Source organism: Stenella coeruleoalba (assembly GCF_951394435.1).
Source record: "Stenella coeruleoalba genome assembly, chromosome: 3".
NCBI classification, from domain to species: domain Eukaryota; kingdom Metazoa; phylum Chordata; class Mammalia; order Artiodactyla; family Delphinidae; genus Stenella; species Stenella coeruleoalba.
The window spans coordinates 65,667,048-65,692,540 of NC_137148.1; the positions used below are offsets into that span (position 1 = coordinate 65,667,048).

A 25,493-nucleotide genomic window follows, 5' to 3' on the forward strand; every position below is an offset into this window, starting at 1 on the left:
AGAAATCAGAAACTTAGTAATTTTTCTCTATAGTCTCACATCAACTCGTAGTTACAATGGAGCAGTGAGGGAGGTTTATAATATACACTGAGGATACAACTAAGATACTGTTTTTCTATTCGTATATGAAGTACTTTTTGAATTCAAAACTCAACTAAAAATATAGTTGTTGCAATTCACTTGGTTAAGTCAATTATTTCCGGTAACAGGTCTAACGAAGGTTTGTCTGTGTTAACTGGGTGCTGGGAAGATAACAGTAGAAAGACCATGCTACCCAAAGCAAGGTACACAGTACATATGTTTTTTTTCATATTTCTCAATAAATGGTATAAACTGGCTAAATAATCTCACTCTGATGGTCACTGCTCACAGATTTTGATAGCTACTTGCCAGAAGGCTTGGGCATCTGAAGGCTGTCAGTTGAGGACAAGTTGAAAGTCACTGTCAATAATTAATTGTCACTTTCACTCAGAATCAGATTTCCACCATCTCTGGAGGGAATTCATGACTTCACATCTAAAGCTCATTAGACTCTTGAAGGCTCAAAGAAACAGCAATATAATAGATTGAACAGCTTTAAGATGCAAAACAATATAAAAATAAAACTTCTCCAAACCAACCTCGACCAGCCATGACTTAAAACGCAGGTAAAACAAATAGAAATATTTCTCTATTCCCATCTTACTCAAAACATGGCCATTTCAATACTCTAACCAACCCCTAAAAAACCTTTCACTCATCTGACAATAAGACAAAACTAGGAGGCTCTTGCAAGTTCATTTTGATTTTTATTACATACCACAGACATATGCACTAACCACAGAGTAGGATGATTTTTTGTACTCTCAAAACCACAGGAAATATATTTCCACCTACCCTTTTTTTTCTGATATTGGAGTGGCATTTCAGATTACCATTTTGGGACTGGTTGAGGGCAAAGTAAAAGAAACTGTGGAAGGCAATGTATAGATTACATCATCATGAAGCTATTTTTGGAAGCTAGTAACTTGCTGATTGAGAATAACAGGGCTGTGCAATACTCACAATGCTGATATTACACAAGTACTTATATTTTGTACATCTACTGTTACTGGATACCAAAGAAAGTAGAGGCGTCCCCAAGAATCTTCCGTTCTTGTTTTCAGTTTCCTAGGATCCAGTACTTCTCAAAGGCTTTGAAAGGAGCACATGTCCTTGTTTATTAGAAATCTTTTCTGTGCACCCAGGAAATGTAGAAATTGCAACCACTTTCGCTTCTTATGCACATGTGTGCTTTAACAATCCTGACTACTTTTGGCACTGATAGAGTATGAGCTACTCAGAGTTCCTGAAAATATTTGACCTGACTGGTAAGTTACCTTGGCTTGCCTCTGGAGAGGACAGTAATGTATTATTCTTGGTCCAAAATAAGGTTGGCATGGATATATTTAACCTTGTTTACACATACACCAAGGGAGAATTTTATTTTTATTCTTGAATTTTTCTGTCAGGCAGGAGGAAACATATTGAACTTCAATTCTGAGGTAGATAATAGACAGCAATGAGAAAAATACAAGACCCTTTAGGATCTAACCTCTCTCCACCTTTCTAGGCTTATATCGTAGTGTAGTTGACCCTTGAACAATGTGGGGGTTAGGGGCGCTGACCGTCTGCGCAGTCGACACTCCAGGGATATCCTACAGTCAGCCATCCATAAGCGAGGTTCCGTAGCCACAGATTCGACCAACTTGGGATCGTGCAGTACTGTAGCATTTACCACTGAAAAAAACCCAACCTATAAGTGGAGCTGCACAGTTCAAACCTGTGTTGTTCAAGGCTCAGGGGTACTCCCCAAGTGGCTGGCACGACAAGCTAGGTACTGATGGTCCATAATATACCCCTGGTGCTTTTGCATATTGCTCTTAAATTCAGCTTAAGCCTTGCTTCTCTGGAAGGAAGTTCATATCCCTGACTGAGCTGTCACCTTTTTATTTTCTTCTAGAATCCTGGTGTTATCTCAATAATAAATGCTATCACACTGCACTTCATATAAAATAACCTAATTTCTCTCTCACCCACAATATTATGAACCACTAGAGGGAAGAAACTGTGTACTTGTGTTCAGTGATAATAGATTGAATGCACTCTCTTAATGCCTCTTTAAAATGCTGAAATATAAATATTCTATTTGTAAGTGGTAGGTCTTTTTCACAAAACCAGGCAGAGATCTGTTCATTTTTGACTTTGTGAACTTGAAGAAGTTACTTCACTGAAATCTCAATTTTGTCCTAGGTTAGAACTAGACTGATCTGCATTTTACTAAGATGATGGTGTCTGTTACAAGTTACATATTACTACTTTTCCCAGCATAGGACTGTTTTGAATCTGACGATGTAAGAACATTCAGGATAGTAGTGTCTGGCACAGCAGCATAGGCATTAACAAAATACTGGACTTGAATCTAAACTTTTTTAAGCCACAGAGGGAATTCAGCAGACTATGTCTTCTTTTGATTGAACATCTTTTAAGACTGCCTGGAAAGAAGGCATGCTCCTGCCATTGGCACAGCTGAGGCCAATCAGGAACTAAACATCAGCACAAAACAAATTCCAGGCAAGATGGAATCAAAAGATTTTGGAGCCAGGAAGGAGCTTAGGGAGGGTATTTGAATCTAGCAAGCTGTGGACTTTAGTGCCCATCATCCCATCTGGCCTTGCACCAAGACTGTGTGACAGAGGCAGTCCATCTGATGTTTAAATTGATCCTTAATCCTCTTCTGCATCTTACCACCTCGCCAAGACCACAAAAGGAATATCTGAATATTCTGTGGGCTTAAAACTACCTACGCCGCCCTTTGGGTTAGAGAATAGGATTTAGTGGTAATTCTTTGAAAAAAAAAAATACATTAAAGAAAATGCTCATTGGGCTTCCCTGGTGGTGCAGTGGTTGAGAGTCCGCCTGCCGATGCAGGGGACATGGGTTCGTGAAATAAGAAATAAGCTGCTTCCTATTCTGTTCAGCATCTACACACAGTAAAATGTTTATATGTTGCCACAAATTTTCCAAAAAATTATTTCTTCCTCTACTTTCCACCTACCTCCTCTGAAATGCCAACTTAAAAGAAATGTCCTAGAACTGATTATCTAGAATAGTCCTCCCTTTTTCATATTAGATTTGTGTTAGTATATAAAAAATTAGTTGATATAGCTTTTGGAAAGTCTAGTTGGCAGCAGAGTTGGACAACAGATGGCCATTCAAGAAACTAGACCCAGAAAGGTGACTTACTCTGCATGTATATTCTGATAAGAGTCCTATTTTGGGGATACCCTGAAAATCCTTGACCTAATGCAAAGCCCAAGAGATAGTGCAGAGTAGGAACAATTATAACCTGATTAACCTGTTTAAGGCAAAATATACCATTTTAAACCAGCTATAGATAAGCCAGAAATGTACAATAAACAAATATACTGACAGCCAAACAGCAGCTTTTATCTTTTGCAAAAAAAAAGCAGGCAATGTGTAACAAGATTTTCTTACGTTTCCTAGAATTCTAAGTACTTTAAAGTGGTCCTAAAAATAGGTAACTTTCAGTTCCATACTTTGTTTCTGCAGAAACAGCTACTGGCAGGCTCATTTAAAAATAATTCTAAACAATTTTTTTTCTTAAAAAAAAAAGTTTATTCTTTTTATCTTTATGGGGAATTAACAGCCGACAACAATATCAAATTAATACTATGTATAATGGGCAATTTTTAGTTAAGAAGTTTTCCTTCGCTTTGAAACTTTAACTGAATTTTGAAATGTTAACCATAAATGTGTAATAACTGCTCTACTACAAAATTTATGTCACATTTCCAATGTTCCTCTTGCCTCAATGAAAATTACTGAAGGTCCTCCTTTATCATCAAAGCTCAAAGACATTTATGCCATGGCATATGGTAAGTAGATGTGAAAACTGTTTATCATCATGTAGTAAGTTACACAAGATTCCAGTTCAAGTTTATAGGCAAAACATAAACTAGATTTAAAGTGCTGTATTAAAAAACAAAAACACAGTTTGCATTTTGGGGTAATTAAAATGTAGAGACCTAACACTAAAAAGAATGAAAAACGTGTGTAAGATTATCATTCCATTTAGCTCTTTTTTACTCTAAGCATGTAGCCTTATTCCAAAAACAACAGTTAGCTGGTCAAATTTATGCTTAAGACATTTATCCATACTTAACCAGAGGTTTCAGAGACGATAACACCAGTCAGGTATTCTGAATTCTTTTATGTTAAATAGGAACATTTTCTCAATAGCACTCTTAAGTCACTTCTCATTTATCTTCCTCCTTAAGAACTGCATAGGCTTGTTTTAAATAGTTTAAATACCTGTAATAAACTACAGTTTGCTAACAGTAGAGGTACTCTGGTTAATGCTCAAAATGATGTGGTCAGAGGAAAAGCCAGCATTATTAAATATGAATGCAGTCCTTACCAACACGAATTGAACCTTTTTTTTTTTTCCAATAAAAAAGCTAGTCCAAAAAGTCTCATTCTATAAAGATTTATCGTTTCCAAATCACGGTGAAAGGAACTTAGGTAATTTACCAATTTTGTTTTCTCCTATGTGTCTTAAAGATACCTCACTAAAAACTGGTATCTGACATAATAGAATGACATATGCAGAATGTAATATTGTAGTGACAGTACTGAGGTTGATGTTACAGACATATTTAAGCTCTGAGTATTAAATGGTTACATACTAATTATTTATATAGAACATTGGTCCAATAACAAAAATAGAGAACAGCAGCTGAAAATTTATCTCATTCAATGTTCAAAGATAAAAGGGTTAACCATTCTTTCCATTATTTTCTGCAGATAAGTCCTTTTTTTCATATTTAAATCTGATTGCAACTGAATTCTGGCATTTTTCCAAGCTACTGTATGAAGAGGATGCTGAAGGCCATCACAATACAGCATACCGCAACATAAGGACTCTTCCGTTCACCTGTTGGAAAAAAGGTAGATATATTCATGTTGATTAACTGAGTGGTTAGCAGTAAGGCTATTACTTACTACAGGAGAGGGGCATATAAAAAACCAAGATAAAATTCTTGCCTATGAAGCCCATATATTTAGGGGCAGGGGTGGGCAAAACAAACTACATGCAACATAAAAGTGAGTATACTCCAGAATGAGCTAAACTATACTGATCTATTTCTAAGACCACCTCCTTTTCATGCCTTTAGAAAACCTTTCATGAGCCACTTCAGTGTCACTGCATAAACCCAGATACTAAAAAATATAACACAGAATGTAGGCTAAAGATCCAAATGAAATTATCTCAAAAACTCAATTAAAACCAAAGAAGTATTGCTTGTTTTTTCCCTATAAAAAAGGGAAATTTCCACCTATAAAAAGAAATTCAACATACAGTTTCTAGCCATACTTTTTTTCTTCATTGATAGCAATTCATGACAATTATAAGGGGTAAAAAATAAGCATTCCTAGATGAAAATAAACAGAGGGTGTTCAATCAAACTGCATTTAAAAAATCAACATAACGTAGAATGCTTAATAAAAACATATCAGAGAAAACTAAACTATTTCTGAAATGGATTTCATATCAAATCTTTTATAGTATAATTACTCTGGGTTAGAGATGCAGAACTTAGAACAACCACTTCTGTATTAGTCAATTTTCACATGTGTTTAAGGAGTGTTTGTTTATACTTGGAGACTTTCCTTTGCATGAAGTAGATCTGGAGTTGGCTTGTGAAACTCCTATAAACAGAGATCCTGTAATTGTGAGCTAACTCAAACTCATCTTGTTCTTTCCTGTTTCTTCAGTAATTGCAAGGCTGCACAAAGCACCAGGCATTTTTATGCTGCCTTGAGGGCACATAAGAAAGGAAGAAGGAGAAAGAGTGATGTGCTACTTCTAGGAATAATCCTGGGTATGTACCTGGTTCCTTTACAGAGATGGTTTATACTCACCTCACTTGTGTTTTTCTGTGATGTTTAAAATAATCTTTTCTAGTAACTAAGTTCCATATTTCACTAGCAAGTTCAGTTAACTACTTCTGGAAAATGTCAATCTTGACCACTCTTATCAACTAAAACCTTGAAGGTCATCTTCATTTTCAGAGCTTCCTCACTGAGATCATAGTGATACAGTCAAAAAGTTTATATATTTGTTCAATGGCAATATTCACAGAAGACATTACACACATACAAATAAAATAAACATCTGGTGTTTTTCTGAAAGTTTTTTCTATCCGTAGACATTTGATGGACTGCATTCCAGCTAAAGGAAAATCTAGAAAGTGAGAAAATACAGTGTTTTTACAATATTATCTCAACTGGAAAAAAAAATCTTTTGAAACTAAAAAATACCGTGGTTCCTCATTTTTTAGCCATGCTGATTCTTTCAGGGTAAAAAACTCAAGTTATCCAACAAAACAATCAGACCAAAATTTCTGGTAGATCTCATAAGGAAGCCTGTCACTCACCACAGGGCTAGATACTCTCACTGTCTAATATAGTCTTCTTAAACACTAAAAGAAGAAACTAATATTGTCCTAAATTTTCCATCTGCTGGAAATTAATTTTTGAGGAAGTTCTTCTCTTCCTCATCCTCCAACTTAGAATGCTATAATTTACATATGGGTTTCATTTTCCCGTTTTTAATTTTCTTAAAAGAGACTGCCATGTGGTAGAGGCTAAACATCTTTGGTTGAACTTGGGTAAGAATGTTACTTCTTGTCTGGTCTTAGGTCTCTATAAGTGAATGTGAAACAGTTGCTGTAATGTGATGTGTAACATGATAAGATGATTTGGCTGGGCCTTTTCCCATTAAAACTGTTTCCTTTCTTTGTGGATATATTCTGTGTCAAGATAAGAGAGGAGCATGTGGTTGAGAAAGCAGCATATCACCATCAACATTTTCTAAACCACTTTGCCAAAATGAAAAGCTAATGCTTTCCACATAATTGGCAAAAATGAATAATTGAACCATTTAACCTATGGTATTCATATAGTCAAGACAGGAAAATGGAAATACATGGGCAAGCAAAAAAAGGCACAGTTTATAATTAGACATAAAAATAGGTAGTACTATAGGATAACATGAAGAAAGCTATAAACTAGATGTCTGAAAACTTTAGCTATACTTTCAAGTAAAAATTGTGAACAAAAGGATCACCTGGATTGGCTACTAAATGGAGTTGTACATCGTTTTCTAATTTATTACACAAAAGATGGATTTAAAATACCTTAATATTTTATTCATGAGCTAGCAACTTTAATGTTAGTATGACTCTAATCCAGTGATATTCTCTACTTCCTCAAACTGTCTTGCTCTTCCATATGTTCTCTCTCTTTTTTTATTGAATAGTTGACTCAATGTTTCAGGTGTTCAGCAAAGCGATTCAGATAGATACACACACACATATATTTATACATATACTCTTTTTCCAGATTCTTTTCCATTACAGGTTATTACAAGATATTGAATATAGGTCCCTGTGCTATATAGTAGGTCCCTGCTATTTATCTATTTTATATATAGTAGTACATATCTGTTAATCCCAATTTCCTAATTTATCCCCTTCCCTTGCCCCTGCCTTTCCCCTTTGGTAACCATAAGTTTGCTTTCAATATCTATGAGTCTATTTGTTTTGTAAATAAATTCATTTGTATCATTTTTTTTAGATTCCACATATAAGTGAGATCATATGATATTTGTCTTTCTCTGCCTTAATCTCTAGATCCATCCATGTTGCTGCAAATGGCATTATTTTACTCTTTTTTATGGTTGAGTGATAGTCTACGACTGCAATGAACATTGGGGTGCATATATCGTTTCGAATTATGGTTTTCTCTGGATATATGCCCAGGAGTGTGATTGCTGAATCATATGGTAACTCTATTTTTAGTTTTTTAAGGGTTCTCCATAGTGGCTGCACCAATTTACATTCTCAACAACAGTGTAGGAGGGTTCCCTTTTCTCCACACCCTCTCCAACATTTATTATTTGCAGACTTTTTGACGTTGGCCATTCTGACCAGAGTGAGGTGATACCTCATTGTAGTTCTGATTAGCATTTCTCTAATAATTAGCGATGTTGCGCTTCTTTTCATGTGCCTGTTGGCCATCTGTATGTCTTCTTTGAAGAAATGTCTATTTAGAGCTTCTGCCCATTTTTTGATTGGGTTATCTCTTTGATATTGAGCTGTACAAACTGTTTGTATATTTTGGACATTAATTCCCTGTTGGTCACATCATTTGCAAATATTTTCTCCCATTCCATAGACTGTCTTTTTGTTTTGTTTATGGTTTCCTTTGCTGTGCAAAAGCATGTAAGTGTGATTAGGTCCCATTTGTTTATTTTTGTTTTTGTTTCCATTACTCTAGGAGTCGGATCCAAAAAAATATTGCTGCGATTTATGTCAAAGAGTGTTCCGCCTATGTTTTCCTCTAGGAGTTTCACAGTATCCAGTCTTAAAATGGATTAAACAAACACCTAGATGTGAGTTTATTTTTGTATGGTGTTAGAGAATCTTCTAATTTCATTCTTTTACATATAGCTGTCCAGTTTCCCCAGCACCACTTACTGAAGAGACTGTCTTTTCTCCATTGTATATTCTTGCCTCCACTGTCCTAGATTAATTGACCATAAGTGCGTGGGGTTTAGTTCTGGGCTTTCTATCCTGTCCCACTGATCTATGTCTGTTTTTGTGCCGGTACCATACTGTTCTCAAGATTATTCTGGCTAATCGGAATTTTTGTGTTTCTATACAAATTTTTAAATTATCTGTTCTAGTTCTGTGAAAAACACCATTGGTAATTTGATAGGGAATGCAGCTGAATCTGTAGATTTCCTTGGATACTATGGTCATTTTAACAATATTGATTCTTCTAATCCAAGAACACAGTGTATCTTTCCATCCGTTTGTGTTATCTTCAATTTCTTTCATCAGTGTCTTCTAGTTTTCGGAGTACAGGTCTCTAACCTCCTTAGCTTTATTGCTAGGTATTCGATTCTTTTTGATGAGATGATAAATGGGGAAACTATTAGAGCTCATCAATGAATTTGGTAAAGTCGCAGGATACAAAATTAATATACAGAAATCTGTTGCATTTCTATACACTAACAAACAATGAAATATCAGAAAGTGAAATTATGGAGACAATCCCATTATGTTCTCTCTTTGTAGTTTATGTGAGGTATTCTTACCAGCCTGTTCCTTAGCGAGATTACCTTTTTCCTTGAGTGACCTGGATCTTGAAGCAAGGAGTTTGGTGTATATATATTTACATTTACCATTAGCTATCAGCATTAGCCCTTGAGGGTGCTTTTTTGTCTCTTTCTCTTCCTCTTCTTGGTTACTTTTGAAGGGCTTAAGATTTCTTCTGTTGTTTCAGGGTTTGCGTTGGGACTCTGCAAATGTGATCTAAAAGCATCAGAAAATACTATCTCTTGGGGAGACTGGCCAAGATGGTGGAGTAGAAACACCCTGAGCTCACCTCCTCTCACAAGCACACCAAAATCACAACTAGTTGCAGAACAACCATCGATGAAAAAGACTGGAACCTACCAGAAAAGATCTTCTACAACCAAAGACACAAAGAAAGAACCACAAGGAGACAGGTAGGTGGGGAAGACTAGCTGTATAGTCAAGTCCCATACCACTGGGTGGACAACCCACAAACTGGAGAATAATTACGTTGTAGAGATTCTCTCAAAGGAGTGAAAGGTCTGACCTAAACATAAGGCTCTCCAGCCTGGAGGTCCTGCACTGGGAAGACGAGCCCCCAGAGCACTGGCTTTGAAGGCCAGTGGGCCTTAATTTCAGGAGTCCCATAGGACTTCGGGGAGAGAGACTTCACTCTTAAAGGGCACCCACAAAGTTTCACACATTCCAGGACTCAGGGCAAAAGCAGTAATTTGATAGGAGCCTGGGTCAGACCTACTTGCTGGTCTTGGAGAATCTCCCGGAGGAACAGGAGGCAACTGCAACGCACCCTGGGGACATAGACACTGGTGGCAGCCATTCATAGAGCTACTTCTACCATGGGGACACTGGTGCTAGCAGGTGCCATTGTGGAATCTTCCCTCTAGCTTATTAGTGCTAGGACCCAACCGTGCCCTGGCCCAACAGTCTATAGGTGCCAGTACTGGGACACCTCAGGCCAAGCAACTCACTCAGTGGGGACAGAGCCCCACCCATCAGCAGACAGGCTGCCTTAAGACCCCCTGAGCCCACAGCTGCCTCTGGACATGGCCCTGTCCAGCAGGGTCCCAGCACCCAGTTCCCCAACCAGTGGGCAGGCACCAGCCCCAGAAACTCCTGGAGCCCAGCCCTGCCCTCAAGGAAGCCTGTTCTAGCCTCTGGACCAGCCTCACCCATCAGGTGGCAGACACCAAATGCAAGAAAACCACAATCCTGCAATCTGCAGACCCAGCCTGCCCACACCTCCCAGTAGGCCAGACCCTGCCCTGGGACCAGTTGGGACATGGTCCTGCCCACTAGCAGGCCAACACAAGTTTCAGGACACCCTGGACTCCATACAAAACTGTGTCAGGAACTGCTCCCCACCCCTCTCAGTGGTGCTGAGAAAACAGCTACAAAGAATGAAAACAGCTAAAAGAATGAAGTCAGAATAGTTTCTCATACCACATATAAAAATAATTTCAAAATGGACTGAAGACCTAAATGTAGGACTGGAAACCATAAAACTCCCAGAAGAAAACATAAATGGAACACTCTTTGACATTAAATCATATTTTTTTTGATCTGTCTCCTAAAGCAAAGGAAACAAAAGCAAAAATAAACAAATCAGACCTAATTAAACATAAAAGCTTTCGCACAGCAAAGGAAGCCATCAGCAAAACAAAAAGACAACCTACACAATGGGAGAAAATATTTGCTAATGATATGACTGATAAGGGATTAATATACAAAATCTATAAACAGCTCATACAACTCAACATCAAAAAAACAAACAACCCATACTAATCATCAGAGAAATGCAAAAATGAGATGTTATCTCACACCTGTCAGAACACCTGTCATCAGAAAGAACACAACAAATGTTGCTGAGGATGTGGATGGTGGTGGGAATGTAAATTGGTGCAGCCACTGTGGGAAACAGGATGGAGGTTTCTCCAAACAGTAAAAATAGAGCTACCATATGACCCAGAAATCCCACTCCTGGGTACATATCCGACTAAAACAAAAACATTATTTTGAAAAGATACATGCACCGTAATGTTCAAAGTAGTATTACTTAGTATTACTTACAGTTGCCATGATATGGAAGCAACCTAAGTGTCCATCAACAGGTGAATCGATAAAGATGTGGCATACACTCACTCACTCTCATTCTCTCTCTCTCTGGAATACTACTCAGCCATAAAAAAGAATGAAATTTTGCCATTTGCAACCACATGGATAGACTTGAAGGTTTTTATGCTAAGGGAAATAAGTCAGTCAGAGAAAGACAAACACTGTATGATATCACTTATATGTAGAATCTAAAAAATAAAACCAAGTAGTGAATATAGGAAAAAGTAAACAGATTCACAGATCTAGAGAACAAACTAGTGGTTACCAGTGGTGAGAGGGAAGGGGGGAGGGGAAAGACAGGAGTAGGGGGTTCAGAAGTACAAACTGTAATGTATAAAATAAATAAGCCACAAGAATATATAGTACAACACAGGGAATATAGCCACTATTTTATAATAACTATAAATGGAATATAACCTTTAAAAATTATGAATCACTACGTTGTACACCTGTATCTTATGTAATATTCTACATCAACTATACTGCAATAAAAAAAGAATACTGGCAAATAAAATGCATTTTAATTCATTTACTTACCAATCATTTGAGAGTCTACTATGTGCTGGGCACTGTGTTAAATGTTATTGTATACGTAGTGTTATGGGACAATGTATAGTATATACTGTTATCTAACCATAAACACACTTAAGGTGCTACTAATCTTATTATGAAAAGTTAGAAGATATCCACATTTACACAAAGCTCAAGTATGACCACATACATGGATTCAAAAGATGAAATAGTTCATGTTTTCTAAAAGCAACCAATAAGATTCTATGACCTAGCAGAGGGCAATTAGATAGTTGCTCAGCAAGCCTTTCATTAAATGGAAAAATCATCCTCAGTTATCAAAATGGTACACATTATACAGAATTGCATGCTCTATACTAAAGTATGTGTGCATAAAACTATACACATTTGTCTGAAATCTCCCCAAAACCAGGAATGCATAATATTTGATATCTGAATTAGAGAGACTTTTGTCATATTTTCCATCTCCCTGCTAATGAAGTATTATTAGCTATCTATGAAGTCTAGTTTTAAATAGTGTCAGGAAAAGAGTTAGGTGGAACTCTACAAACTACTGCAAAATGCACATAGTTGAGAAGGCTGCACTTTAAAAACTGACATTTGATTTGTTTGAACACAACAAGTAAATTGGCCAACAATTTACAGATGAAGAAGTGGAGAGAGATTATAGATAGCTACTCACCAATTCTGGCACACTTCCAAAATATACCCAACAACCTGCATAGAATAAAAAAAAGTATCTACTGTTTACTGGGAAAGGTGAATTATTCAGAACTATATGGAGAATTTATTATATACTAGTATTTTAACTGCTGATGCTTTGCTTTAAACTGAAATGTAGTTGATGTTGAGCCACCACTTATGGAGAAAAGTAGGACACAGTAATAGCTTATCAACCATCAATGTATAGAAACTGTCAGAAACTGAACATATGTTGTCTCACAGGTTAAGCCCAAAGTAAATTAATGTGACAGTGGCAAAAATTTGCACCAGGGCTTACTATTAGAAGATTGATTCCGTCAACTTCAAGTGCTTTGCCTTCAAAAGCAGAAAATACATATGCCCATTTAAATAAATGTTAACTTTGAGAAAACAGTAAATGGGAACAGTTGGTTCTGGATAAATTTTTACATTAAAAAATAAAACTCTCATACTGAATAAACTTACTTCTTACTGAATATAGTTCTTTATTTAAATGATCTATAATCATGAACTCCAATGATAGCATTTACATAACTATAACATTAAATAAGGAGGAATACAAAAATATGAGCCTATATTTCAGTGTAATATATTCAATATATTTCAACATATATATTTCAATGTAAGTGGAAAACCCTAGTTTCATATAATTGTATATGCAATTAACTAAATATGCCATTTAAAACACATATACTCTGGAAATAAGAAAAATTAGACTAATATGTCCATTTCAATTCTATGAATGAATATATTATGAATACATATTATATGGATATATCACTTATTTTGCATGCATTAAAAAATACCAGCTCAAAAAAAAGGACAAGTCATTCAATGAATAGAGACATTTGGGAAAAAACACACATTGTAGACAACTATTTTGTTGGTGTGACAAAAGAATAGAATTATAAATAGTGTTACACATGGTTACAAATCAAGATAAATTAACATTACTTATTAGGATTGGGATAAGAAAATCATAATGTTTAAATTACAGGGAAATTTATAATTTTTTTTTTTTTGCCCAAAGAGATGGCTGGCAATGAATCACTGTATTTGAATGGTTAAGACTGAAAGAAAATGCTGATTCAATCAAGTTCTATACACTTTCCTCCTTTGAAGTATACAGTGAATTCCTGACATCAAAGCAAGAAGTCTCTTAGTACAGATTAAATGAAATGGGCAAAAATACAAGTTTATTGTGAGGGATGGGCATTCTGACAGGTGAAACAATTTTCTTCTTATAGGAATAAAAAGGACCAAAATCATAAGCACTCTTGAAAGCAAAGGATCAGGGCTAGATTGTGCCTAAGTTCAATCCTACTTAATTGGTTGCATAACTGTGGGCAAGTTATTTTACCTCTTTTCTCTTTATCTCATCCTCATAGGGTTGTTACAAGGATTAAATGAGTTATTACACAGAAAGTCTTTAGAATAGTGATTAACATGCGCTGTGCTCAGTATTACACAGGCTAAAGGTGTATGTGACATGACTCCAGGTATCACTTACATTGGCTTACATTTCATCAAAAAATGAAAGACAACTGGTTAGTGATCTGCAAAGCCCTGGATGCTTGATTCTAAAAGTCTATTGATTATAAAATGCATTATTGACTTAAAGCTCCTCTGGCTGAGGTACTCAGAGGCAGGACACCTGAAGTTCCTCTATGGAAAGCTTAGGGCCCCACAGAATAATCTGAAACCACATGACCATAGTCAAGGTCTTTTCAGGTCTTATAGTCTAGAAATAACTAAAAGCCTCATTAGGAAATTGGTATAACACACTTAGCATACTGAAAGCTATTTAAATGAAAAAAATTTCCCAACTTGGCAACTTAAGAGATTAATTGGTACTGCTTTGGCCTTTTTCACATATTTCCCTACCTAGACATTTCTGTAATATCCCAAATGCTAAAAGGAACTTTATTAGCTGGTAAAAACCAATGCAGATATGCTGCTTAGTTTCTAAGGATATAAGCCAATAAGTCTATCTGCTGATAAAACTATTAAGTCTATGAAAATATGAAGCAAGACAAAGTAGCAATCTTTCTTTGCTGCTTTTTAGTTCTATATTATTTGAAGCAGCAAAAAATTAATTTGTTATTTTCAACAGTGAAGTTATCAAGAACTCATTTTATCTAATTGGTCCAGATTATCTTCACTTTAGCATGGAATACTCACTATAATGAAAGGAAAGCTTTTTTTTTTTTTTTTTTTTTAGCGGTACGCAGGCCTCTCACTGTTGTGGCCTCTCCTGCTGAGGAGCACAGGCTCCAGATGTGCAGGCCCAGCGGCCATGGCTCACGGGCCCAGCCGCTCCGTGGCATGTGGGATCCTCCCGGACCGGGGCATGAACCCGTGTCCCCTGCATCGGCAGGTGGACTCTCAATCACTGCGCCACCAGGGAAGCCTGGAAAGCTTATTTTGAGTCTCATAAAAATACGTATTACAACAGAACAATGACCAGTAAAAATTTCTTCTACAGAAAATACTTCATATGTACAAGTCAAAATAAAAGGGGCTTAACATTTATATAAATAGAAGCAAAGTTTTAAAAAAAAAAGCTTTGAAACAGTTGACTATATCATTATATATTTTAAAATGTGAAAATAGGCGTGTTATTTCTTTGGTTTTTATGTAGGAGAAATATACTACTACTCAACCTCTACTGTAAGGTTGGCAGCCCTGAGAACTCCTTTTTTAATGTAGCATGTTATGGATGTGTTCCTGCTTCCAAAGGAATGAGGAGCAGACATTTCCACATGCAATCTACTTTTTTTGTCGTAGCATCAGAAAAGTACAAATACACTGTTCTGCCACTATGAGATTATTCTTCAATGACATAAACACTTAAATTTCTTATTAGACATTATGTATTACATTAGAAATCTAAACTAATGATCAATGATACTGTTTACTGGATTCTACCATATGCTTTAATTATAAGTTAATCGTTGGGGGTTGCAGAAGAAGGGTAGGAGGAAATAAAACTGGCTGGCTAGAAAGGCTTCAGGCACAACTAAGCAACAAATAAGATTATATAATTTCAACAAAGGGACAAAGTATTGAGTGCTGAGTTCAGAGAAAAAGGTGGACTGATGAGAAGATAATGTCTACAAAGGAAGTGAGGCATTGTCAGAAAAACTGATGGACAAATAACATCTATTTTCACCTTCAGTAGGTTAAATAAAATCCCTCATGCCAATAGAGACAGACAATCAGTTTATTGGAACAGGATTATAGATTTTCATTATTCAAAACTGGTTAGGGGTTCTATTTATATCTTTATAGATGTTCAAACAAACCTATGTAATAAAAAGAAAGGAATAGTAACAAAAGCCAAATGATTTAGATAATAGGATGTTTGAATAAATGTTAATTATGACCCCAAAGATATAATGGAGTTGAAGAAAAGAGAATTATTTCCTCTCATGCTTGAGTATCTACTACCTGGCCTCTTGTAGGGGCTTTTTATTAGTGGAAAAGCAGAGTTTGACCTTGCAGGATCTTAATTTGGCCCTTTTCCTTTCATCAAAAACAAAAAAGGTGCTGGAGATAATTAATTATTCCTATGTGAAGTATTCTACTATTTCATCCTATTATTTCTTAAGATGATTAAGTGAGGTACAGGATCTTACCACAAAAGAATTAAAGACAATTGTGAATTCAAGAAATTAATAAATCTGTAAGGCGAAGAAAGTCTGCATAGTTTTCACCACATGGTCTCTGTTTTTTTACATACTTGTCCTGGTTGAACTCAATATGTATTTCTGTATTAGGAACATGGCACTTAAAAATTTTAAGTCTTTGTGGTATCATATTAAGCTTCAATGTTTTTTGGGTGTGAACATATAATTAAAAGTGATGTGACATGCCCAAGACTGAATTTTCATTACTTTTTTAAGTAAGCTAAATAAATTTCTCCAAAGATGTTTGCTTTATGATACAGATGAGGAGCCTGTATGATTAGACCAGTCTGGGAATGAAGAGGCAATGTCTATATTATTATTTTTATGGACACAGTGCTTATAAGATGTTTAATGCTTTCAAAATATGATAACCAATTTTACTAATATTCTATTAAATACTAAGGCCAAACACTGTCTTTGAAAGTACTAAATTGTAGCTTCAATCTCAGAAAAAAATCTATCACATCTTTTAAAATACACTTTTTTTTTCAGTCCAACACATTTCAGGTCACTTCTGATATTTATATTTTTATTTAGTAAGCTTCTGTGAATATAAAGATTTGGATTTTTAAAAATAGGGAAAAAATAATGTAAAAAGTTATTATTAACTAAATTACATATAGGAATTAAATTATTTAATGACTTTCAGTAACTGACATTCAATATCTCTAAGAACTAATTTGGGTGATTAGACATTATTAGTGACATACCCAGTTTTATTCCTGTCCAGGAGGCTGGGTGCCAAGGATCGGATATAAGCACAGGTACATATAAGCAGCAAGATTACAGTCAACAGACTCTGAAAATTGAAAATGGCAGACTAAAAAGAGAAAAAGAAAAATTAATGTCAGAAGATAAACTGCACAGGTAAAAAATGTCAAATTCATATTAAGAATCATACTTTTTTCTTCAAAAAGGCAAACAGATGTGTCTGAGAACACTTTAAAAGCAAAATCACAAGGTATTTTGAGAGCATACTTTCCTCTCCATTCTTTGGGCTAAGGAATTCAGAAGATGCAACAAAAATTCTAAATTCAAGAACTTAAAAACACTACCAAAAATGTCATGAATCCAAAACAGCTCACCAAAGCTTAACCAATAATTAATAGAGATATTCTAGGATCCCAGACTACTAGGCAGGACATGGGGTCTCCAAGCTCTGCAAGTAAGCTGGTTATATGACCTCAGTTGAATATTGGCTTCTCTAAATCTGTTTCACATCAGTAAAACTGGGTGGAGAATGGGGAGACAGACTCAATGCTGGCTCAAGTTTCTTTCAATTCTGAAATTCTTTTAGAATAAGAATGCTTTAAATTTAAGTAATCATGTTCCATTTATTGACTAATACTACTAGCCTATTAGATTTTGGTGAAAGAAAAGCACTTGCTCATTCACTGCTGATTTTTTAAAAGTCATTAAAATAAAATTTAACACAGGATTCTGTTCCTGAAGAAAACTCTTACATGTTTATCACAATACTCATCCCTGAAGAGTGGACATTGTCTATCAACTCTGAATCTCCAGCACCTATGTGCCAGCCGCACAGTGGGAGCCCAGTAAGAGATGATTGAATAAAATAAAACAATTTTTAAAAAGTGCAGGAATACTACTGTACGTATAAGAAAGAATAACATTTCCATTATATACAGGTAGCTAAAATATATCAGTCTAACACAGTAGCCAGCAATATGCTTATTTAGTAAATTCAGAAGTACTTCCCGAGGGGGATCACGATGGCAGAGTAGGAGGATGTGAAGCTCACCTCCCCCAACAAACACATCGAAAATACATCTACATGTGGAACAATTCTCACAGAAAACCAATAGGAAATGGGCAGAAGATCTCCTATATAACCAAAGCTGCACGAAAGACCTCCATGTAAGTAGGTAGGACAGGAAAAGAAAAAAAAAGGCATCAGGATGGGACCTGAGCCTCTGGGGGGGATGTGTAAAGGAGAAAAGGTCCACACAGGCAGGCTTAGGGAGCCCTCTTGCCTGCTGGGACAGACAGAGGGGCTAGAGAAGCCTGGACTTTACTTGAGAGGAGTGTGCGCAGACTGGCTTGCTAACAGTCACAGTGAAGGGAGACTGGTGCTGGCACCTGTACCTCACCACACTTCCCAATCAAAGTGTGCATCTGGTGGGGCTACAAATACCTACAGCAGCTAAGCAGTGAATCTTGGCAGACAAACCCTAGGGAAAGACTCCATTTAGCTGCAAGGAGCTAGTCCTGAGGGTCTGGGGTGTGGTCCAGGTCTAACAACAGAGGCACTGTTCCAATGTCAGCACTCCTAAGGTGGGGGTGGGGGGAAAGGGGGTGGGTCTGGGCTTTGTCAGCAGCACCTGGTGGAGCACAGAAAGGCATGTATCTGGTACAAAGCCTCTAGGGAGGAGTACTCAGTGCTCCAGTTCTGCCCACCCCACACCTCTGCTTGGAGTTGGATCTGGGGTGGACAGGTCCTGGGAGAGGCCTGCCAGAAGCAGTCAAGGTCCCAGGCAGCAGCCCAACCATCTCGATTCATGCAGCCACAGCACCCTGGCCCCCAGCGCCAGCCTACTCCATATCACTGCCTAGCACTACATCTAGGACGAACACAATGGAAAAAGGGAAGCAACTTTGGACTGCATGGGAGGCATATAGGTTCACTGTGACCACATGAGCCTCACCTGCTTCAGCGGTCACCTCCTTTGGGACAGGGCACGCACTCAAGGGCAATGGAGCCTCATCAAATCCAACCCTCAGGGCTTCTACTCCAACAACTGGGGAGGAGGCCCTGACTCCAACAGGCCATGGAGCAATGAGGGGGTTCTGCCTAACACCCAGTGCAGGCCCTGGACACCAAAACACCAATCACATCCCCATCAAGGGGATAACAGCCAGCAGACTCTGGGGAGAAGAGGTGGCTGGCATTCATACCAAAACCAGCCCTCACACCAAAAATACTGGACTCACACAGAGTACACATGATGCTCCCACGTTGAAAACACCCCCTCAAGACCACAGTAGAAAACGTTTCTCCTAAACTCAGACAGAAGAAGTTAAGCAAAATGAAAAAGCAGAGGAGCTACTCCCAATTAAAAGAATGACAGACATCCCCTAAAAGAAATGAAGCAGACCTCACCAGTCTCCTAGACCCTGAGTTCAAAAAGAAGATAAGGAAAATGCTAAAGGAATTAAGATTATCAATAGAAATGCAGATCACTGTAACAAGGAACTAGAAACTACTAAGATGAAGCAATCAAAATTAGACAACTCAAGTGCTGAGATAACAACCAATCTAGAGCAATCAACAGCAAACTAAATAACACTTAAGAACAAATAAGTGATCTGGAGAACAGAACGATGGAAATCAATCAGAACAGCTAAAGAAAAACAAAATTAAAAAATGAAAACAACTTACAAGATTTCTGGTATAACATTAACCATACCAATGTTCACATTCCAGTGGTCTCAGAAGAAGAGAGGTAAAAGGGGATTGAAAATTTATTTGAGGAAATTAGGGCTAAAAATTTCCCAAGCCAAAAGAAAGAAATAGATATCCTGGTACAGGAAGCACAGAAGGTCCCCCAAAAGATGAACCCAAACAGACCTATCCCAAGACATATCATAATTAAAATGGCAAAAGTTAAAAACAAAGAGAGAACTCTAAAGGCAGCAAGAGAAAAACAAAGAGCTATATACAAGGGAATCCCTATCAGGCTATCAGCTGGATGAATTCTCTGCAGAAAATTGCAAACCAGAAGGTAGCGGCATGATATACTCAAAGTCCTGAAAGGGAAAAACCTGCAACATACTTTACCCAGCAAGAATATCATTTAGAATAGAAGGAGAGATAAAGAATTTCTCAGACAAGTAAAAACTAAAAGAATACAGCAATACTAAACCTACCCTAAGGTCTCCTCAAAAGAGAAAAGGAGCAAGAATTTATACGAAAGTGAAAATTACAATAGGAAAAGCAAATATATAAAAGGATTGAAGATCATTTAAATAAGACATTACATTGATTAAAAACAAGAAGGGACTTCCCTGGTGGCAAAGTGGTTAAGAATCCACCTGCCAACGCAGGGGACACAGGTTTAATCCCTGATCCAGGAAGATCCTACATGCGGAGCAACTAAGTCTGTGTGCCATAACTACTCAGCCTGTGCTCTAGAGCCCGCGAGGCACAACTACTGAGCCTGCATGCCACAACTACCAAAGCCCACGCACCTAGAGCCTGTGCTCCGTAACAAGAGAATCCACCGCAATGAGAAGCCCATACACCGCAACAAAGAGTAGCCCCTGCTCACTGCAACTAGAGAAAGCCCATGTGCGGCAATGAAGATGCGATGCAGCAAAGACAAAAACAAAAACAACAACAACAAAAATTGTAAAAGCAAGTAGAGATAGTTATGGTCAACATACTTGAAAACCCAGTTAACCACAAAATAAAAAACATACGATAGATTCAAAAAGAAAGGAACTCAAGCATAATACGAAAGAAAACCATCAAACCACAAAAGGAAAAAGAAGAAGAAACTAACAAAGTACAAAATTAACTGGCAATAAGCACATACCCATCAATAACTACTTTAAATGTCAATAGACTAAATGACCTGATCAAAAGACACAGAGTGGCAGATTAGATAAAAAATAAGAACCTATAATATGCTACCTACAAGAGACTCACTTCAGGGCTAAGGTGACACATAGACTGAAAGTGAGGAGATGGAAAAAAATATTTCAGGCAAATGGAAATGACAGTAAAGTGGTGGTAGCAATAATCATATCAGACAAAGTAGACTTAAAGTCCATAAAGAAAAAGAAGGACATTAGACAATGATAAAGGGATCAATACAATTAGAGGATATTACACTCATTAACATATATGCACCCGGTATAAGCACCTAAACATATATCAATAGAATACTAACAGACATAGAGGGAGAAACTGGCAGAAATACAGTAATAGTAGGAGACTTTAATATCCCACTGACATCAATGGACAGATCTTCCAGACAGAAAATCAGTAAGAAAACAGATGTCCTAAATGACACAATAGACCAGTTGGACTTAATTGACATCTACAAGACACTACATCCCAGAAAACCAGAATACACATTTTTTTTCAAGCGTACACGGAACATTCTCTAGGATAGACCACATACTGGGTCACAAAACAAGCCTCAACAAATTTAAGAGCATAGTAATTATTTTAAGTATCTTTTCTGACCACAATGGTATGAAACTAGACATCAACCACAGGAAGAAAAATGGGAAAAGAACAAACATATGGAGACTAAACAACATGCTACTAAAAAAACCAATGGGTAAAGGATGAAATAAAAGAAAAAAAACAGAAAATACCTTGAGACAAATGACAATAAAAACATAACCTTACACAATCTATGGGATGCAGCAAAAGTGGTTCTAAGAAGAAGTTCATAGCAGTACAGGTCTTCCTCAAGAAACAAGAAAAATCTCAAATAAACAACCTAACCTACTACCTAAAGGAATTAGAAAAGAACAAACAAAACTCAAAGTGAGCAGAAGGAAGGAAATAAAGATGAGAGAAGAAATAAAGATTAAAAAAACCCCAAACTAACAGAAAATATCAGTAAAACAAAGAGCTGGTTTTCTGAAAAGATAAACAAAATCTACAAACTCTAGCCAGGCTCACCAAGAAGAAAAGAGTGGGCCCAAATAAACAAAATAAGAAATGAAAAAAGAGAAATAACAATTGATACCACAGAAATATAAAAAATCATAAGAGAATACTATGAACAATTATATGCCAAGAAATTGGACAACCCAGAAGAAATGGACTAGTTTCTAGAAACACACAGCCTGCCAAAATTGAGTCAAGAAGAAACATAATTTTAACAGAATGATCAAAGTGAAATAGAACCTGTAAGAAAATACTCCCTGCAAACAAAAGTCCAGGACTGGGTGGCTTCACTAGGAATTTCTACCTAACCTAGAAAGAACTTAAACCTATCCTTCTCAAACTGGTCCAAAAGGTTGAAGAGGAGGGAACTCTACCAAATTCATTCTATGAAGCCACTATCACCTTGTTACCAAAGCCAAAGACACTACAAAAACAGAAAACTATAGGCCAATACCTTTGATGAATATAGATACAGAAATACTCAAAATGTTAGCAAACCGAATCCAACAATACATTAAAAGGATCATACACCATGATCAAGGGGAATTTATCGCAAGGATGCAAGTATTTATCAATATCCACAAATCACTCAATGTGATATACCACATTAGCAAATGGATGAATAAAAATCACATGATCATCTCAATACATACAGAAAAAGCAAACAAATTCAACATCCATTCATAATAAAAACTCTTGTGAAAGTAGATACAGATGAAACATATCTCAACACAATAAAAGCCATTTATGACAAACTCACAGCCAACAATACTCAACCCTGAAAAGCTAAAAGCCTTCCCACTAAATTCAGGAACAAGACAAGGGTGCACACTCTCACCAATTCTATTCAGCACAGTATTGAAAATCTTAGCCACAGAAATCAGACAAGGAAAAGAAAAGGTATCCAAATTGAAAAGGAAGAGTAAAACTGTCTCTGTTTGCAGATGATATGATTCTCTATTCAGAGAACCCTAAAGTCTCCACACAAAAATTAGCAGAATAAATGAGGCTTCTCTGGTGGCGCAGTAGTTGAGAGTCCGCCTGCCAATGCAGGTCCGGGACACAGGTTCGTGCCCCGGTCCGGGAAGATCCCACATACCGCGAAGTGGCTAGGCCTGTGAGCCATAGCTGCTGAGCGTGCACGTCCGGAGCCTGTGCTCTGCAATGGGAGAGGCCACAACAGTGAGAGGCCCGGATACCGCAAAAAAAAAAAAAAAAGCAGAATAAATGAATGCAGCAAGGTAGCAGGATACAAGATTAATATACAGAAAGCCGTTGCTTTTTTTTCTCTTCGTTGCTTTTCTTTACACTAACAATGAACTATCAGAAAGAGAAAGTAAAAAAACAATCTCGTTTAAAATCATCTCAAAAAGAAAAAAAAAAAAGAAAACCCTAAAAATAAATTTATCCAAGGAGGTGAAAGACCTATATGCTGAAAACTATAAAACACTGATGAAGAAAACTGAAGATAACTCAAAGAAATGGAAAGATGTCCCATGCTCTTGGACTGGAAGAATTAACATTGTTAAAATGGCCATACTACCCAAAGCAATCTACAAATTTAATGCAATCCCTATCAAAACACCCATGACATTTTTCACAGAACTAGAACAAATAACCCTAAAATTTACGTAGAACCACATAATTCCCAGAATTGCCAAAGCAATACTGAGGAAAAAGGACAAAACTGGAGACATAACACATCCAGACTTCAGACAATAGTACACAAAGCTACAGTAATCAAAACAGCATGGTACTGGCACAAAAACAAACATACAGATCAATGGATAGAACAGAGAGCCCACAAATAAAACCACACACCTACGGTCAATTAATCCAGAACAAAGGAAGCAAGAATATATAATGGAGAAAAGACAGTCTCTTCAACAAGTGTTGTTGGGAAAGCCGGATAGCTACACATAAATCAATGAAACTAGAATGTTCCCTCACACCACATACAAACTCCAAATGGATTAAAGACCTAAATACAAGACATGACACCATAACTCCAAGAAGAAAACATTGGCAAAACATTCTCAGATATAAATTGTAGCAATATTTTTTTTATATCAGTTTCCCACGGCAAAAGAAATAAAAGCAAAACAAATGGGACTTAATCAAACTTAAAAGTTATTACACAGACAAGGAAACCATCAACAAAATGAAAAGACCACTTATGGAATAGGAGAAAATATTTGCAATGGATGAGACCTACAAGGGGATAATATCCAAAATACACAAACAGCTCATACAACTCAATATGAAAAAAACAACCCAATCAAAAAATGAGCAGAAGACCTAAAACTAAATAGACATCTCTCCAAAGAAGACATTCAGATGGCCAATAGGCATATGAAAAAATGCTCAACATCACTAATTAGAAAAATGCAAATCCAAACCACAATGAGATATCACCTCACACCCATCAGAATGGCTGTCATCAAAAAGTCTACAAATAACAAATGCTGGAGAGGGTGTGGAGAAAAGGGAACCCTCCTATTCTGTTTGTGGGAATGTAAATTGGTGCAGCCACTATGGAAAACAGTATGGAGGTTCCTTAAAAAAGGAAAAATAGAGCTATCATATGATCCAGCAATCCCACCCCTAGGCATATATCTGGAAAAGATGGAAACTCCAATTTGAAAAGATAGATGCACCCCAGTGTTCATAGCAGCACTATTTACAATAGCCAAGCAATGAAAACTAGTCAAGTGCCCAACAACAGTGGATTGGTTTAAGAAGATGTCATACATACACATACACACACACACACACACACACACACACACACACACAAACACACAATGGAATATCACTCAGCCACAAAAAGAATGAAATACTGCCATTTGCAGCAACATGGATGAACCTAGAGAATATCACACTAAGTGAAGTAAGTTAAAGACAAATATCATATGACATCACTTATACGTGGAATCTAAAACATAATACAAATGAATCTATATACAAAACAGAGATAGACTCAGAGACACAGAAAACAAACTTATGGTTACCAAAGGGCAAAGGGACATGGGGAGGGATAAATTAGGAGTATGGGATTAGCAGATGTAAACTATTATACATAAAAGACATAAGCGATAAGGGTTTATTGTATAGCAAAGGGAACTATATTCAATATCTTGTAATAACCTGTAATGGAAAAGAATCTGAAAAAAATATATCTGAATCACTTTGCTGAACACCAGAAACTAACAGAATATTGTAAATCAACTATGCTTCAATTAAAAAAAAAGTATTTCTTGTAAAGTCAGGAGTTAGACAAAAAATAAGAGTTATAAAAAAACTATTTTAAGGTGAAATTGTTACTTGCAAATATAAAGCGTTACCTGAAAAGCCCAAAAGAATCTAGTGAAAAATGATTACAGACCATAACGGAATTAAAACTGAGTAAGGTGGCTAGGCACATATTTAAAATACTTAAATCAACAATCATCAAAATTACAATATCAACCAGCTGAGAAACAAAATGGAAAAAAAGGACTCCATTTATAACAGCAATTAGAACAAAACGCTAAAATATATAGGAATAATCTTAACAAGAAATCTGTAATATTGGCATCAAAGACCAATTGACAAAGCCTTAAAACA

The 25,493-nt window shown here is 36.6% G+C and overlaps 1 protein-coding gene and 1 long non-coding RNA gene across 3 annotated transcripts in view; one reads left to right on the forward strand and one right to left on the reverse strand.

Moving 5' to 3' along the window:
- Positions 1 to 766: 766 nt before the first annotated feature.
- Positions 767 to 25,493, reverse strand: part of TMEM167A (transmembrane protein 167A) — a 36,360-nt gene continuing 11,633 nt past the window's right edge. Inside the window, exons 2-4 of the mRNA XM_079918352.1 lie at positions 16,951 to 17,060; positions 12,532 to 12,566; positions 767 to 4,975 (exon numbers count right to left, since the gene is read on the reverse strand). Coding sequence (XP_079774478.1) covers positions 4,905 to 4,975; positions 12,532 to 12,566; positions 16,951 to 17,060 — 216 coding nt within the window. The 3' untranslated portion in view covers positions 767 to 4,904. The remainder of the gene's footprint in view (positions 4,976 to 12,531; positions 12,567 to 16,950; positions 17,061 to 25,493) is intronic.
- Positions 4,850 to 12,513, forward strand: LOC307184693. Of its 2 annotated transcripts, XR_013827795.1 has the most exons (5): positions 4,850 to 4,989; positions 5,818 to 5,924; positions 7,737 to 7,888; positions 8,383 to 8,497; positions 9,394 to 12,513. It is a non-coding gene; the product is annotated as an uncharacterized lncRNA (long non-coding RNA). The 2 variants fall into 2 exon arrangements; XR_013827794.1 differs by having other exon boundaries at positions 8,383 to 12,513.